We start from the raw sequence: 16,457 nt of genomic DNA, 5'->3' as shown, positions 1-16,457 counted from the left end.
GACAATCCAGGCCCCCACCTCCTCCCATACTCACTCCAGAGGGCGGGCCTCCCCCGGGGCTACAACGCGTTCTTTCCTATCACTCTTGCTGCCCTGGTGACATTGGTGCGTGGTGTTGTCTGTATATGCTAACTCCACCCTTGCCAGCCCACTGCCAATAAACAACTATTTAAGGGGGAGTCAGTTGTCCTGTGTCTGTTGTGTTGGGGAGGGGAGGGCCTGGGAAAGTGGCAGAGCCCAGAAGAAAGAAAATTTGTTTTATTATTTTTCTTGGGCAGGAAAGAGGTGAAGGGGTTGGGAAGGACCTTCAGGCACTGCTTTTGTATTTACCCAGGCTTCTGAGGAAGGTGGAGAGCTCCTGAAATTTTCTTTGAACCACTGCATGCTCCATCCACCCCTTCCACCAGCAGCACCTGATAGGGCTCACAGTTGAGGAGGTTATGTGTATTGTTGAAGTCTCAGGAGGCCACAGACTCCATCTCACAGGTGCAGAAGGCCTGTCTGACAAAAACAGCTATCGATAAAAGTCGACATTTCCTGAGTGTTAGGAGCCACGCAACGTAGTAAGTGCACTGTATGAGTAGATTTCGTTATTCCCAATCCCTGTTTAGGGCTGTCAGATTCTGAGATGGTACTGTTTCTTGGTAGAAACAGGTTATTAATTCATATCCCCTTATCATATCCCCTTAAGCTCCTCGGTTCCCCATCTTAACAGGAGATGGGATTAGAATCAGCTTCTAAGTCTTGGGGCTGTAGAACTCTTGAGGAATTTAGAATCCTCAACAATGGAGAATATACCCAGGTGCAAATTGTGGGTTAAGAGCTGAACCTCTAGCTGCTGCAGTCCATGAAGTCAGGGCCAAACGTCATTCCTGGAACCCTTCCTGGATCAGGCAAGACTGCGGTATAGTACCACCACCAGGTCTCTGCAACTGTCAATGAACCTATTCACAACCAGGGGCCCTTTCCTGCCTGAGCTCCCCTCTTAGGAAAATGTCTCAACCTTTCTCTTCTCTGTAAAGAATCCCTGCAGTTATCATGGAACCTCCTAGGAGTTTAAAAACTTGGTCCTTCTGCACATTTGTATCTGTTGTCCACACCTCAAACCAAACTCACCCCTGGTGGCCCTCCAAAGTTTAGCCTCACTTCTGTACCCAGCCTCACTCAATTCTCTGAGAAACATCTGAAACAAAAATTGAAGATCAGTAGAAGATGAAGAAAAGGACTTGATAAAAGACTCCGAAAAGGTGGCGATTTTGGTTAAAGACCAAAAGCTTTCTTTACCTCCAACAAAAAATAGGGAAGTAGAGGACGTCAAATGCCAGTATGGGGAGTTTGGGGTGTCTTAATTTTATAACGACATAGTTGCAGAAGGGTGACAGGAGGAGGTACTAAGAACACGGCTTTCCTGAATTCAATAAAACCTTCAGAGAACAGGTAACAACTGAGGTGTCTAGGGGACCATCTGGGAGTCGGGAGACGCTGCCTAAGGCATAGGTTTGGTGTAAGAAAGGTGAAGCGTTAACTTTGGAGTTCCTCCACGGCAAAGATTTCCTTGGGGGGAGTGACTTAGCCTGGGATTCTTTGATCCACTGAATAAAGATATGTAAGCCTACTACATGCCAGGCATTATTCTAAGTATTGAGGATGCAGTAGTGAACAAAACTGCCATCCCTCAAGGACTAGTAATGGAGGCAGCCTAAAACAGGTAAAAGATGTAACATGAAGTTACCTGGCCAGCTTCTTAGTCTTGGGACTAACTATGAAAGAGGCGGAGGCTGTATTACGGTCTCCAAGTGCCCTCCCAGCGCCAGCCAGCTCAACACACAGTAACTTCCGCCGGCACGTTGCCCACATCCGGTTCCTTCAGCTACTTCCCATTCTTGGCTTGAGAGGTGGGGTTAAGGGCGCGGCTTGGGAGTAGGGGCGTGTGTATGACGCCACGTCCGGCGGACGGCGGAACTGGCTTCCCTTTGCTTCCGCGGCGGGGCCGGAAGTAGAAGCGGTGGTGGCGGCGGCCCAAAGCAGAGGGAAGGGGGAGGCAGCAGCCTGAGAGCCGGAATCGGAGTCCCAGCGGCGGTAATAATCTGAGACCCCTCTAGGCCACCGTCCTTAGCGCGGGACCCGCAGGGTTCGACGGGAGTTAGCGGGGGTGCGGCCAGGGCGGTGGGAAGCCGGGGGCCCGGGGGCCGATGTAAGGGGAGGCGAGGGTGGGGGGCGAGCCAGCCTCGGGACCGAGTTGCCCCCCGCGTCCCGCACGGACACTCTGATCCGTGGGCTGGTCTTCGCCTTTCCCAGGAGACCCCTGTGCGGTACGGAGGGGGCGGTGGCCCCGGCTCTAACCCGCGCCGGGGGGTGGGCCATGGCGGAGATCAGCGACCTGGACCGGCAGATCGAGCAGCTGCGGCGCTGCGAGCTCATCAAAGAGAGCGAAGTCAAAGCCCTGTGCGCCAAGGCCAGGTGAGCGGGGTTGCCGCGCAGAGATTCTGGCCTGGGGAAAGCGCAGCTGAGAACTTGGGGCCTGCTCCATTCTGGAAGTTTTCCCAAAGAGCAGCAGAATAGCCCCCTCGTTCCTCCAGGAGCCACGAGCCTGTTGGGGGTGACAGACCTGGGTAAAGTATCAGATGATGTTTTTTCTCAGTGGAGTTAAAGAAACTTACAGAAATAATTTAGAAAACTCAGACAAACAACGCCGTGTATGTGGGGGAACAGAGAAGGCTTCTTGGAGGAGCTGAACTTTGGGACAGGTCTTGAGTAAGTAAGGAGGGTGCACGAAGTCAAAGGTTGGAGACAGAAAAGCTAAAGACTGTGTGGTTTACGGAATTATTTTAATTCCAACAACAACCCCTAAAAGTAACACCGCCCCCATGGTGTGTAGGTGAGAAGTCTTACGCTGAGAGTTAGGAGGAAGTAAGGAACGGAGTCTGAAGCCAGTTCTTTGTGAGTGTCCCATAATGCAACAAGGTGGAATTGGACTTAACTTGTGTTCAGTGTGAGAGCCTAAGAAATTGTTGCAGATAAGCCAATAAATTAAGCACCAGATAGAGGAAGGCCCAGCTCAGATTCTATGGGACATGTAGGATGATGATGTAATTTAAAGCACAGGCTTCGGGATATGAGGGCTCTGGGTGTGAATCTAAGCTCTGCCACTTACTGTCTGTGTTGGTGGTCTTGAGCTCTTTGAGAGTTTCATCATCTGTGAAGTGGGAATGGTAGTGCTTAATAAGACGGTTATGAAGACTCAGTGAGTTGGTGCCTAGAATGATCTGAGTGTAGCACTTGAGTACAGTGTGACTGTTTAGAAATCCTTAGGTGTTAGTGCTGTGTTGGAAGAGGGTAAAATTGATGCGGGATGAAATAATCAAGAAAAGCATCTACGAGCCCATAGGCCTTGAAAGATTAAGATAATTTGGATGGTTGGTGGGGACAGGCCCAGTGAGGAAGGGCATCCTAAACAGGATGAGAGTCCTGCAGGCCCTGAGATGTGTGGTCAGTGTGAGGAGACTACTTACTGCCTCCTCTGAGGAACTGATTGACTGTGACTTCGATCAAGCTGAAGAATTGTGGGAGAAGCTGGTGGAGTTACTCTAGATTGATCGAACAGGTGAAGCCATTGTTGTCAAGTCACTTCCACCTCAGTCACCGTATAAGATAAGGTAGAACTGTCCCATAATCTTTATAGAAGCAGACGGCCACATCTTTCTCTGAGTGGCTGCTGGGATCGAACTGCCAGTGTTTCAGTTAGCAGTCAAGCACTTAACCACCGCGCGTTTATTGAACAACAGGCCTGTTAATAGCCTGGTCCTGTACTGGCGAGGCACTTCAATCCACTTCCTCCCCACAGCAACCTGTGAGGTTGGAATTACTTGCTCCATTTCACCGAAGAGAAAGCCACGATTCTAGAAGCCAAGTGACTTGGCTGAGGTCACCTAGGAAGCAGCTGGGTTCTGATACTGTCAGCAGTGGCTGTCAGGCTCTTTCCTTGGCTCTGCCCTGCACAGACAGTTTAAGTGCCTGTCTGTGGCTCCTCCATGTTTTGCCACTTCAAGGAAATCTCTCTGACCAGCCCAGCTCAAGGTGTTTTCAGTTGTCCTTGAACCTGGATTGGTGTGGTGGTAGCATGCTCGTTTTCAGAGTAACGGAGAAGGAAGTTGGTATTATTTTCTCACTCCTTGCAGCCATTCCATGGAATAGATGGGGCAGGGGTGAGTATTTTCCCCCCTTCACAGAGGAGGAAACTAGCCTCAGAGAAGGTGACATTCTGCCTAAGGTCTTTGAGCTGGAGTGGGGTGTGGAGCTGGTCATGGATCTAGGTCTTTCTGCTCCATGCTCATTGCTGGCCAAGCAGAGGCATTTAGACTTTGAGGTGGGCTGTGAGAGGCAGCAGGGAGCTATGGACTGATGGCTGAATGTCCTGCCCACTTGGAATGGACATAAGAGCTAAGAGGTACTAGGCTGAGGCCTGAGTTGGCCACCATTGTCCCAGACCCAGGCTGTAGGAGGATGAACTCTAGCACCTAGCTGTGGCCTTCTGAGGGACCTAGCAGGGGCCTGGGCTGAGGCAGGTGGTGGTAAGAGCTTCATCTTACTCGTAGTGTACATAGACTCCTACTCTGGGTGCCACAAAGGGCTGCTGTGTGTGCTGAAATGGCTCATATTTAAAAATTAGCATATTAAGAGAGCAGAAGCTTTTCAATCAAGCAGTTTTCATTCGGAATTGTAGGGGTGCTAGTGCTGTAAGCAGGGGGACCCTGGTTGAGTCACTTCACCCTTCTCGAGCCTTTCAGGCTCAGATGAGATTCTGCACCTCCAGGAACAGTGCCTGACACCTTGGTGTAGGCACTTAATGAGAGTAGTATTATCAGTTGTGGAAGTAAAGGGAGAAGGTGCAAGCCGAGAGAGGGCCCGTGATGTGCTGCAAGCGACAGAGCTGGGCTCGGAACCTGGGCCTTGTTCCTACTGGGGCCCTGTATGTGACATCACTGGGTTTCAGGTTTTGACCTGGGGTCTGGAAGGGCCCGACAGGAATTCTCAGGGCCTTGGGCCTCGTGGGTTCCAATTCAGCCACCCTGCAGCTTTCCAACCTTGATTCTGCCGCTTTTTTCTCTGAGCCTTGGTTTCTTTATCTGTCAGATGAAGATGAAAAGCACCTTCCCCAATGTGTTGGAAGGTTATTATAAGAAGCACTTGATGTGCAAGGACGTTTGACACAAGAGTCAGTACAGGTGGGAGACCCTGGTGATTGTTACAACTTCTCTGACCACTGCCAGTGCCGCCTCCATTCCCAGAAAGCCAGGCCAGTTCTACCTTTGTCATACAGAGACTCTGTGGGACGTCAAGTGAATCCTCCCCTTCCCTGAGCTCAGGGAGCTCATGGTCCAGTAGGGGAAGACCTGGCAGAAAGAGCATGGGCTGGGCAAGTGCCTGGGTCCCTCACGTTCGCATAAATGATCCTGGAGCTAAGCTGCCCAGATTCCCATCCTCCCCGTGTTGCTGCGGCTACCCCAGCAGCCTCCCGAGATGCTCTGTCTTCATCTGTGCGGTGAGAATCACCATAGTTCCCGCCTTTGAGGGTGATTGTTCGACTGCGTGGGGTCATCCACGCAAGGCTCTTAACACAGTTGACACGCGGCATGAGCACGAGTGTTCGACACTGTTGTTGTCAGGGACGACATTTGAAACATGGCACTGTTTAGATGGGCTGTCCGTGACTAATGAAGTGGTTTGACCCTGTGCTCCCTGACCTAGAAGTAGATTGTACCACGAGGAGCCATGAAAGAATAAAAGTGGCTGCCTCTGAGTAGATACTGAGGAAATCTAAGTAGTGCATCCCTTGGACGTTGCATCTGAGGATTGGCCTCCTGCGGGTACCACCCTGTCTTTGGACAGTCTGGGAGAAGGTCCCTGTGATTGGTGGAGAGTGACTTCAAGGGCTCAGCCCAGGGCAGAGCACTCCAGGCAGCACTCCTGGCTGAGGAGCAGCTTGAGCAGAGGATAAGGAGTCGGTTTTTCGGAAGTGAGTGCCGGATGTGTGGGAGTCAAGGCTGGAAAAGTCACAGCCCACTTGGAAGGGTTTGAATGCTGGAGTAGAAGCTCGGACTTGGTCCTTTTGTTAGCAGGATGCCACAGAAGGGTTGCAGTGGGGGCCAGCTCAGCCTGCCCCTGGGGAAATCGCAGGCCTCGCTCCTGCCCCCTAGAGGTTCAAGTACCACCTCATATCCTCCCCCTCCCTTCAAAAAAAGGTCAGGAACTGGGCTGGACTGGCCTGGCTGAGGTGACCTTGATCTTCTCCTGTCTCCAGAGAGATCTTAGTGGAGGAGAGCAACGTGCAGAGGGTGGACTCGCCAGTCACAGTGAGTACCCCTGTCCCAGAGCCACACAGGCATTCCCCTTAGCCTTGCAGGCTGCCTATGTCCACCTCTCGTTCCTGGGGACCCAGAAAGCCCCTTCTGTCTTCAAGGGTGCCCAGCTTTAAGAAGTGGATGTTATAGGAAGGGTCTGTTATTGGTGGGAGATACTCTTGGCCAGAGCAGGAGGACTAATTGGTGGGTGGTTCTACTCCACATGTTTCTGTGGCCCTGTGTTAGTAACTTTATTTTGGGTAACTTAAGGGGAGTGGGAGGAAGAGGGGCCCAGGTCCTCTAGGAGCTGCAAGGCTAGCTGGAGAGATGTGTCCCTAACTCTTGCCCCCAGAACCATTGGCACTCAGTGTTGGAAGATGGGTGACTCCAGATCTGGCTTATTTAGGGTGGGAGAGTAGGCTCTTGTTTCTGAGAAGTGGAGGCTTAGTCAAGTGTCTCAGTTATGTAGTGCTGCTATGACAAGAATACAAGTGGTGGCTTTCACAAACATTTATTTTCCCACACTTGAGGAGGCTGGAAGTCTGAATTCAGAGTGCTGGCTGTAGGGGAAGGCTTTCAGAGCTCTCTGGGCTATGGGGGAAGGGCCTTATCTCTTCTCAGCTTCTGTTTCTCCTTCCTTGATCTTCATGTGGTGTGGTATCTGTCTTCCCCATCTCTGCTTCCTTAACTCTTGCTTAATCTGCTCTACTGTGGGCTCAAGAGAGATTGATTTAAGACACCCTACACTAACCCCACCTCATTAACATAACAAAACCCACTCTCAAATGGTATTATAACCACAGATACAGGCATTAGGATGTTGTGGGGGACAGATTCAATCCATAACACCAAGTAAGATTATAAAGCAATGGGTGCTTTGAGGGGTACCCCCTGGAAACAGACTTTTGGGCTTTGTGAGTGAGTTCCAACCCACCTCACTTCCCAGGTATGTGGCGACATCCATGGACAATTCTATGACCTCAAGGAGCTTTTCAGAGTGAGTAAGAGGGAAATACCGGACAAGGAGACTCGGGGGTGGAGGCGGTGAGGAAGACTTCTCTAATTTAGAGTGGAGCCTTTGATTTACTAAGTGGAGAGGGGTCGGGAGACCTCCAGTTAGATGAGGTTCTTTGTGAAAGAAGGGCCTCAACTTGACAGGAGACTGAACTTAGAACCCAGTGAAACTGAAACTTCTTCCTCCCCCAGGTGGGTGGCGACGTCCCTGAGACCAACTACCTCTTCATGGGGGACTTTGTGGACCGTGGTTTCTATAGCGTCGAAACGTTCCTCCTCCTGCTGGCACTTAAGGTGGGAGCCCCTGGCTTCTGGACCCCACATCTCAGCCTTCTCAGTTGTGAGCGGGCTGTTCTCTTCACCTTCATCTCCCACTCCCACCACCCAGCACTGAGCTGTGGTGTCCACAACCCTGCAGTGTCCCTAGCACAGGAACAGATAGATGGATGGAGTCCACTTGGATGGGAAGTAGTCAAAGGCGGCTTTCTTGACGTAGGGGCATCTGATTAGGCCTTTTGAGGATGAGATTAACAGGGGTGGCATTCCAGGGAAGGAAATAAAAGGCCCGGATTGTTCAGAGTGCAAGGATTGTTCAGAGTGGCAAGTCATTGAGTACAGCTGGATTCAGTATCCACTGATGGGAAAAGAAGTTACAAGGGGCCAGATGACAGAGGGCTCTGAATGTCTTGCTAATGAGTCTGTATCTGATAAATGAATGACGGGTTGTTAGGTTGTAGGTTGTAGGTTGATGGAGTGGAGTCAGGTTGGCATCCTCTGAAGGGCCTAGGGGCCTGTGGGTGGTTGCAACATGATTCTGGCAACAGATTGATACATGACTCAGGCCTGGGGCAACAGTGATGGGGAGGGAGTGTGGGGGCGGTGACTGGGGAGAGGGACAGTTGGGTTACCAGGGAGGGACTGAGCCTAGACTAAGCCCCAGCTTGGTGGCCTCCTCCAGGTTCGCTATCCTGACCGCATCACCCTGATTCGGGGCAACCACGAGAGCCGCCAGATCACCCAGGTCTACGGCTTCTATGACGAGTGCCTGCGCAAGTATGGCTCGGTGACCGTGTGGCGCTACTGCACTGAGATCTTCGACTACCTCAGCCTGTCGGCCATCATCGACGGCAAGGTGGGCTGGCCACGGGCCCCGGGGGGGGTGGGGTGGCAGAGGCCCTGGGGCTCAGTCCCCCCTCCCCCCACTCGCTCTCCCTTGTAGATCTTCTGTGTGCACGGGGGCCTGTCCCCCTCCATCCAGACCCTGGACCAGATCCGGACAATCGACCGGAAGCAAGAGGTGCCTCATGATGGGCCCATGTGTGACCTGCTCTGGTCCGACCCTGAAGGTGAGGGCAGGTGGAAGACACCTGAGGGGGCCTTGAAGGGACAGTCAGGTCAGGTCAGGTGAGTTTCAGGCACAGCAGGCTAGCCTCATCATCGTCGCCTTTTATGTTAGCCCTGCGGACTGGCTGGAACCCGCCAGTGAGGGCCAGGTGGCCAGGGCATGTGTGTCACGGCTCAGGAGGTTGTTTAGGACGAAATCGTTAGCTCTGTAAATGTGAAGGGACCTTAGTACCCGCCAGCAGCTTCTGCAGAGGTCACACTTCCAGAGTGATAGCCTCTGGGGATCCCTCATTCTGTGGGGTTCCCCAGCTAGAATGGGGCAGAGCCAGGAAATAAAGCCAGATCTCCCACCAGTCCCAGCCCACCCTGTTACGGCACAGGGTGACCTGCCCCCTGGTTTGCCCCAACAGCCCTAATCGCCACTGGCATTGTAACCGATGCCTCCTTTCATTCCCATGTGTACTGGTTCACCCAGTAAACTACATTCTCCCCCTGTTTGTGAGGTGGTCTCAGCTATTGGGAAATTCTCCTTTGGAGTTTATCGGCTCTGGCATCTCCAGGCCCCATGCCCTTGCTCCACAGGCCTCTGCTTAATAGGGAGATGTGGGCAGGATATTCACATAAGAGGGACCCAGGGGCAACCAGAGAACCCTTGAGATAAGCCTCTCCCCGACCCCTATTTTTACTTGCCTCAGATACAACAGGCTGGGGGGTGAGCCCCCGTGGGGCCGGTTACCTATTTGGGAGCGACGTGGTGGCCCAGTTCAATGCAGCCAACGACATTGACATGATCTGCCGCGCCCACCAGCTAGTGATGGAAGGTTACAAGTGGCACTTCAACGAGACTGTGCTGACGGTGTGGTCGGCACCCAACTACTGCTACCGGTGAGCTGGCTGGGCCAGGCGGTCTGGTGGGGGCGAGGGATCTAGGCTGACCCTCCTTAAACACTGCTGAACGCCCACTTCCAGCTGTGGGAATGTGGCTGCCATCTTGGAGCTGGACGAACATCTCCAGAAAGATTTCATCATATTTGAGGCTGCTCCCCAGGAGACTCGGGGCATCCCCTCCAAGAAGCCTGTGGCCGACTACTTCCTGTGACTCCTTCGGCCCCAAGCCCCCCTCCAACCCCTCCAGCCCTCGGACCACTGTGACTCTGCCCTCTCCCCAGACAGAGGCTGGGCCTGGGGGGGCGTCCCCAGCTCTGCCTTCCCTCCACTGAGAGGGCACTAGGAGGGTGAGGACTTCTCTGGAGAGGTCGGCCGGAGCCCTCAGCTCCACACGCCCCCTCTCCTCTTTCCCCACTTTAACCATGAAGTTTCCAATAATTGTTGGTTTTTTTTTTTTTTTCTTTTTCTTTTTTTGTTTTGTTTTTAGATAAAAATTTTGAAAAAAAAAACTGAAAAAAAAAAATTCTAATAAAAGAAGAAAAACGGATTTTGGGTCTATGTCAGACTTGATGGGGGATGAGCAAGTATAGAGATCAGGGCTCTGACTGCCCCAGAGCCCTTGTCTTCCAGGAAGGTGAGGCTTAGGCTGGTGGGCTTGCGCAGAGCCTCCAGGGCCCACCTAGTAACAGAGCTGCCCACCAGGGCTACCTGAGCGCACAGTGGAGGGCAGAGGGTGCCTAGAACAGATTGATTGCTCAGAACAACTAGTGTTAGGTTTATGTTCCCCCGTTTTCTTGAAGAGTAAACTGAGGCCCAGGCCAGTGGATTTATGTGCACAAGGTCAGGCGGCTGGAAGGGGGCAGGTCTGGATTGGGGCTTGGGCCTCACAAGGCCTCTGCTCACCCAGCCCCACCCAGTGCCAAACACCATTAGCCCAACTTCCAGAGCACTGGTGCCTCTCAAGTTTTATTAACAAAAATACTCTGGTCCTGGGAACAGATTGGTGGCTTGTACTCGGGCAAGGGGGTAGAACATGCCCGAGCCCAAGGGTGAGGCCCGGGAGGTGGGGGTGCTGGCCTGTGGCCCCATTTGGCCAGGCAGAGCCTCCCTCCATTCACACCAAGGTGAGAGCTGAGGAGGGGAAGCCGGCCCCAGCTGGACTCGGCATCCCTGCTCAGGCTTTGAAGCCAGAGGGGGCTGGGAGTGGAATCAAAGTGTGAAGGGGGCAGGCCTGAGGCAGCCATTTGGTGTGGGGGATGGGGCCCGTGGGAGTGAGGGGGCTACAGGGCTGGGGGAAGGGGAGCTGGAGGTTTGTGATGGAGGACATGGTGGCCAGTAATGGCTCAGTACATTGGTTTGGAGCCCACATCCAGGTAACCCCCAGGTCCTGGGTAGGATAGGGGGAAAGGGCCCCCTTGGAGGAAGTGAGGGGCAAAGGGTGCTGTAGGTTGAGCCACTGGGTACCCTGAGCCCCCGGGCCCGGGCTGCAGCTCGAGGAAGGAAGCTGAGTAGGGGCCTGACTGCCCAGAGTCTGGAACCTCAGGGAAGTTAGGGGTCCTAAAGCAGAGAGGTGTATCAGATCGGGGGGAGGGAGGGACCCCCGGCCCGGCCCTGTGTCCTGTCCCACTCACCTGGTTGGAAGGTGACCGGGGGCCCCGTGGAAGGCTGCAGGGTGCAAAAGGTAGGCCTCGGCACTGGGGCCCCCACAGGGAGGCACTGGAGCTGAGGGGGCGCCCCGAGTTGCTGCGGCCTGCTCTGGCTCTGGCTCACGTACGTCCCCGCCCAGTGTGGAATCGCAGGGCCCACCGGGTGTATCTGAGGACACACAAGGGACGGGCGGGGGGCTGCAGAGGGAGGGCAAGGCAAGCCTGGCCCCCACCACTGCTGGGGCTGCACTCACCTCCGCTCCCATAGGCCTTTGTGGCAACTGGTTCTGGGCCCCGAAGTTTCCTCTTCACACGGGCATCTCGCTCCCTGGGGAACAGTGATGATGAGATGATGATGATGATGGTGGTGCTGGTGATGATAATAGCACGTACCAGGTGCCAGGCATTTCACCCTCCCAGGGACCCTATCGGGGAGGTGCCATTGTACCCATTTAACAGATGAAAGAACTGAAAGCCAGAGAATTAAGCAACCAGGAAGTGGCAGAGCTGGCTTTTCAATGGTTTCCTATTGCATTGAAGATCCATGAGACTTCCTCCCAAGCTACAAAGGTCCTGCGTGGTCTGACCCCGGCTCCTCCCACCTTACTCCTGCTCCATCTATGCCAGCTGTCTTTCCGTCCCTCTTAACTTGCCAACCAACTCGAGGCCTCTCTCTGGGATCTTCTGTCTCTTTTTCACCTGCTTATCTCATACTTTTCATCTTAGTTCAAGTATGATTTCCTTAAGGAAGTTCTCCCTGATGTCTGAGCACCACACACCCTCCCAGATACCCTTTGTCATGGACACAGTTTTTATATTTATTAGGATGATACTTCAGGAATGTCTGTCTCTTCTGACAATACATCTGGAGGGCAGGAGCCAGCTCTGGGAGCCTGTATTCAGCCTAGAAGCTAAGTCCTTACTTTTACTGTCCACCAGTCTCTTGCCATCACCTTTGACCTCATGTCTGACTCACCCATTCACTCCACTGCAGCCACACTGTAGGCATGGCTCCCACCTCAGGGCCTTTGCACATGCTGTTCCCACCTTCTGGCATGCTTTTCCCCAGATAGCCACTGGCTCACTCCCTTGCTTCCTTCAGATCTTTTCTCAAATGTCCTCACCTCAGTGAACTACTTCCAGGCCTTCTAATATCTCACTATAGTCCTTTTTATTTTCCTTCCCTGCTTGCTTGCTTTTCTCTTTGGACATTATCCTTAATAGTAACATTTATCTATCTTGTTTACTGTCTGCTCTGCCCGCTAGAATATCAGTTCTATGAGGACAGGGGCCTTGGTTTACTTATCCACATGCCTAGAACTGCCTGGCACGTCCAAAAACCAAACCCACAACCTCCACCAAGTGGATGCCAACTGCTAGCAATCCCCATTGGGTTTTCAGGGCTGTAAATCTTTGTAAGTAGATTGCCTCATCCTCCTCCTACGGACCAGCTGGTGGGTTTGAACCGCTGATATCCTGGTTGGCAGCCAAATGTCTTACTCACTGTACCACCAGAGCTCTCTTGTGCCTGGCACATAGCAGATGCTTTTAAGTTATTGTCGTTTTCACTTACCATTGGGCTCCTGGCATCCAGCACAGTGCCTGGCACATTGTGGGTGATAAGCACACAGTTGCTGAATGTGTGAGTGAACAATGCCTACCTCTTACAGTTTCTGCCATTCTCCCGGAAACCCTTGGCAAAAGGGTTGGCTGCGATCTTCAGTTGTGTGATCTGGGGGCACACACACACATACAGAAAGGAAAAAAAACACCTCACTACCATTGAGTTGATTCGACTCATAGAAACCCCTCCTTGGGTTTCCGAGGGGGCATCTCTACGGAAGTAGATTGCCCAATCTTCCTTCCGAGGAGTGGCAGGTGGGTTTGAACTGCCAGCCTTCTGGTTAGCAGTCAAATGCCTTAGGTACTATGCAGTCAGGGTCATAGCTCTTGCAGCCTGGGTAGGGTACCACCACCCCCCCAAAGCAGGGCCACTCACCCGTGGGTTCTGGTAGGCTGTCACGGAGATGAACGTGGTCTCTGGAAAGCGGAAGGAGGCGACGCCCCCCCAGTGTTGGCTGCAAAGCTGAGTGGCCCGCACCAGGTGTATGCGGGGCTGGTATTTGTGCATAGAATGCAAGATCAGCTGAGAGGGAAGAAAATGGAGTGACTGCCTGCTTCTGGCCCTGGCCTTGACCTCCCATCAGAACCACCCCCAGCCCCTATCCTGCAGTCCCAGCCTGGGCCTCACGTGGCCGTGGGGGTCCAGCGTGCTGTTGGTGAGCTTGACGCGATGAAAAGACACAGGTTGCCGCATCCAGTGGGCTCCGGTGGCAGGAGAGTCGGGATGAATGTAGACACGGTCAGGCAGGCGGGGTTCGGCCTTGCCGCTGGGCTCCCAGCGCCGGCCCTGCCAGCGGTAGCGGGCCCCATCCACTGGAACCACATCCAGAAGAAACAGGTAACGGGCCTCAGGGTCTAGGCCTGTGACTGACACTCGGCATGCTGGGAACATACGCCTGGACAGGGGAGGGGATGAGAGAGGCCTGGAGCTACCCATTGGCCAGGAACCGGCTCACCCAGTTCTGTCAGAGAAGCACTGAGGGAGGTGGAATTTGAACTCAGAAGGCAGAATCTTAGGGCTGAAAGGTTGTCTGGTCCCATTTTACAGATGGGGAAATGAGACGGCCAGATGAGGGGATCTGACCAAGATGATACCACAGGTTAGGAACAGAGCTAGGCTCCCTGACTGCCAGCCCCTCAAACTCTACTTGCAGAAGTATGGTGACAAACTTTGCTCCCTGCAGTCTTGCCAGGAGCCTCCTGGTCTCCTCACCTGATCTCCAGCCTCAGAATCTGCAACCTGCTGGACAAATTCTCTTCAAAAATTATACCCTGCCTTCAGCAGAGCAGAGGACTCACCACACCACTGGCTAAGTTCCTGGCCTAGAAAGAGAGCCCGACAAGCCACACATTGACCACGTCCCTGTCCCTAGGGTAACTTCAGACTTTGCCACATGCTGATTCCTACCAAGTGACACACTGACCCCTGACACTGGCCAGATTTCTCTGCTGCTGGTCCCTGTCTGGCCCTTGACCCCTGACTCCAGCCACACAGATTGACCTATAACCTAGCCAGATTTCCTGACCCTAGCCCAGACTGACCTATGACCTTTGCCACAGATTGTCTCCTAAACACAGCGGCAAATTCCATAGGCTGCCTCAACCCTTGACATCGGGTGACCCCTGATCCAGTCACAGAGTAATCCCTGACCCAGGCCACAATCAGAGTGTGACCTAGGCAGAGCTCTGGCCATCCTAGGAACAGTGGTCTAAGCCTAGACCTGTCACCAGTGACGCTACCTCTCCCCGCAGACCCCCACCAGAGCACACTGGGTCCTCTGACCCTCGCCCACCCCCCCTCACCTCCCAGCTTTGGTGATGATCATCTCTGTTCCCACGGAGTTGAACTCTTTCCACAGTTCCCGGTTCTCCAGGCTCAGGCTGACCCCAGGGAGTGAGTGAAGGGCCTCGGGGGCTGAAGGGGCTGGCTCAGTGCCCAGGACCGGGGGGAGAGGGGGCAGAGGTGGGGGTGCGGCCAGGGTACGGGGAGCAGCCTCAATCCCAGAGAGGAAGCAGTCCAGTTTGGGAGTGTCCAGATCTGGAGATGAGGGGAGGATAAGGACCCAGCTGAGGGCCACAGTATCCCCAGGTCCCCAGACAGGAGCGGTCCCCATGCTCACCCGGGTAGCGATAGCCCTCGGCCAGGGCAGGCAGGAAGCTGGAGTCTGCCCCAGGCTGAGGGGGGCCAAGGCGATAGCTGGTCCCCAGGGAGGGGTACAACTCCCGTGGATGGTACATGGAGTAGCCTGGTCTGGCCTCAGGTCACGCTGCCTAGAGTCCCCCCAGTGGGGAGGGATGCCCCCTTTATAGCTCGCTGCTCAGCCCCTTCCAGACCCAAGATCACAGCCCCTCCCCTCTTTGGGGCCCTGGAGTTGGGCTGGGGTGGAGACCCTTAGGGCCTCGGAGGGGTCCAAGAGGGGGCCGGATACCTGGGTAACCTCCCCTCCTCCTCCCTCCCCTAGGCGCCTTCATTAGTCCCGACCCCCTGCTCCCTCATTACATAATTAACTCCTCGGCCTGATTGATCCCCGGGGCTCGGATAGGGGACGCAGTTTGGCGCTTCCGGCCAGCTGGTCCCCGTTCCCACGGGGGAAGCCCCGGCTAGGAATAAACTACCGAGGGGCGGGGCCTGGACCCTGGGGACGAGCCCGGAGTCCTGGGGCAGGCATTGGTGCCCTAGACTTTTCTGGCAGGTGACACCCCTTTCACTTGGAGGATGGAGCTTAGAAGGAAGTGCAGGGCTGGAGGGATACGGGCTGAGCTTATTATTACGCAGGGACCTCGAGGAGTCCGCAGGCGAGGCTTGAACCCTGGGACTCCCCCTTGGTTCCCATTCTGAAAAACCTCCACCCTCGGCCAGGGCTCGGAAGTTTAGAGGTGCTCATAACTCCAGTTTCGCTGACGGCAGGTCCTGTGCTGGGGAACTACATTTCCCAGAAGGCCCAGCGCCGAAGCGCGGCACGAAGGAAACGGAGATCGCGCTGGGGCCGCTGGAAGTTGTAGTCTCGGCAAGACGGGCGGCAAAACCGGCGGCGGGGTTGCTTCCCAGAGGAGCTGCCCCTAGGCGGCGGCAAAACGCTAAAACCCAGACGACGGAGATTAGCCCACGACCGGGCCCAGGGAGCCAGCGTGGGCTCGCGAATCTCCATCGCCCGTGAGACCCATCCAGGGTCCCAGAGAAGATGGCTGAAGCCAGGACCCAGGAGCGAAGGCTCTCAGAATGGATGGCCGTGCCTGCCCCAACACCTGTCAGGGCTGAGAAAGGAGCTGGTCTGTAGGGCCAGGCGTCTGCATTTGAGTCCCCCCTTCCCGATTCCACGTGAGCCTGAACTGTCTCCACTCCATTGTTTTATTATTTACAAACGCTACAGAATGAAGGGTGCTGACGCGCGGGGTAAGAGGGGTCGGTGGAACGATACGTTTACCGGGCAGACTGGGTACTGGGACCTAAAGAGCAACACTAAGGCCATAGCTATGGGGCAGGTGGAGTAGAAAGGGTTTAAAAATGAGATCCAAGCCAGCCAGATCGCAGGAGAGCGGAGGTGCAGTCCCCCTTCCGATTTCCCCCCAAGGTCACAGTGCATGCAATAAAATATATGTA

At 54.2% G+C, this 16,457-nt stretch overlaps 2 protein-coding genes across 2 annotated transcripts; one reads left to right on the top strand and one right to left on the bottom strand.

The window, feature by feature from the left end:
- Nucleotides 1-2,362: 2,362 nt before the first annotated feature.
- On the top strand, nucleotides 2,363-9,798 carry PPP4C (protein phosphatase 4 catalytic subunit). Its single transcript, XM_007950203.2, has 8 exons — nucleotides 2,363-2,460; nucleotides 6,302-6,353; nucleotides 7,288-7,338; nucleotides 7,548-7,649; nucleotides 8,314-8,487; nucleotides 8,575-8,701; nucleotides 9,395-9,584; nucleotides 9,669-9,798. Exons 1-8 carry the CDS (start codon nucleotides 2,363-2,365, stop codon nucleotides 9,796-9,798), a joined length of 924 nt encoding a protein of 307 aa, XP_007948394.2.
- A 1,132-nt stretch (nucleotides 9,799-10,930) lies between these two features.
- Nucleotides 10,931-15,094, bottom strand: TBX6 (T-box transcription factor 6). The gene is made up of 8 exons (XM_007950198.1): nucleotides 14,977-15,094; nucleotides 14,660-14,894; nucleotides 13,485-13,752; nucleotides 13,233-13,379; nucleotides 12,895-12,965; nucleotides 11,488-11,561; nucleotides 11,219-11,402; nucleotides 10,931-11,144 (listed from the first exon to the last, which is right to left on the bottom strand). Exons 1-8 carry the CDS (start codon nucleotides 15,092-15,094, stop codon nucleotides 10,931-10,933), a joined length of 1,311 nt encoding a protein of 436 aa, XP_007948389.1.
- Between the last annotated feature and the right edge of the window lie 1,363 nt (nucleotides 15,095-16,457).

Source organism: Orycteropus afer, unplaced genomic scaffold (genome assembly GCF_000298275.1).
Source record: "Orycteropus afer afer isolate SDZICR_OR568_19922 unplaced genomic scaffold, OryAfe1.0 scaffold00266, whole genome shotgun sequence".
In the NCBI taxonomy this organism is placed as follows: domain Eukaryota; kingdom Metazoa; phylum Chordata; class Mammalia; order Tubulidentata; family Orycteropodidae; genus Orycteropus; species Orycteropus afer.
This window is presented reverse-complemented; position numbering and strand designations above follow the sequence as displayed.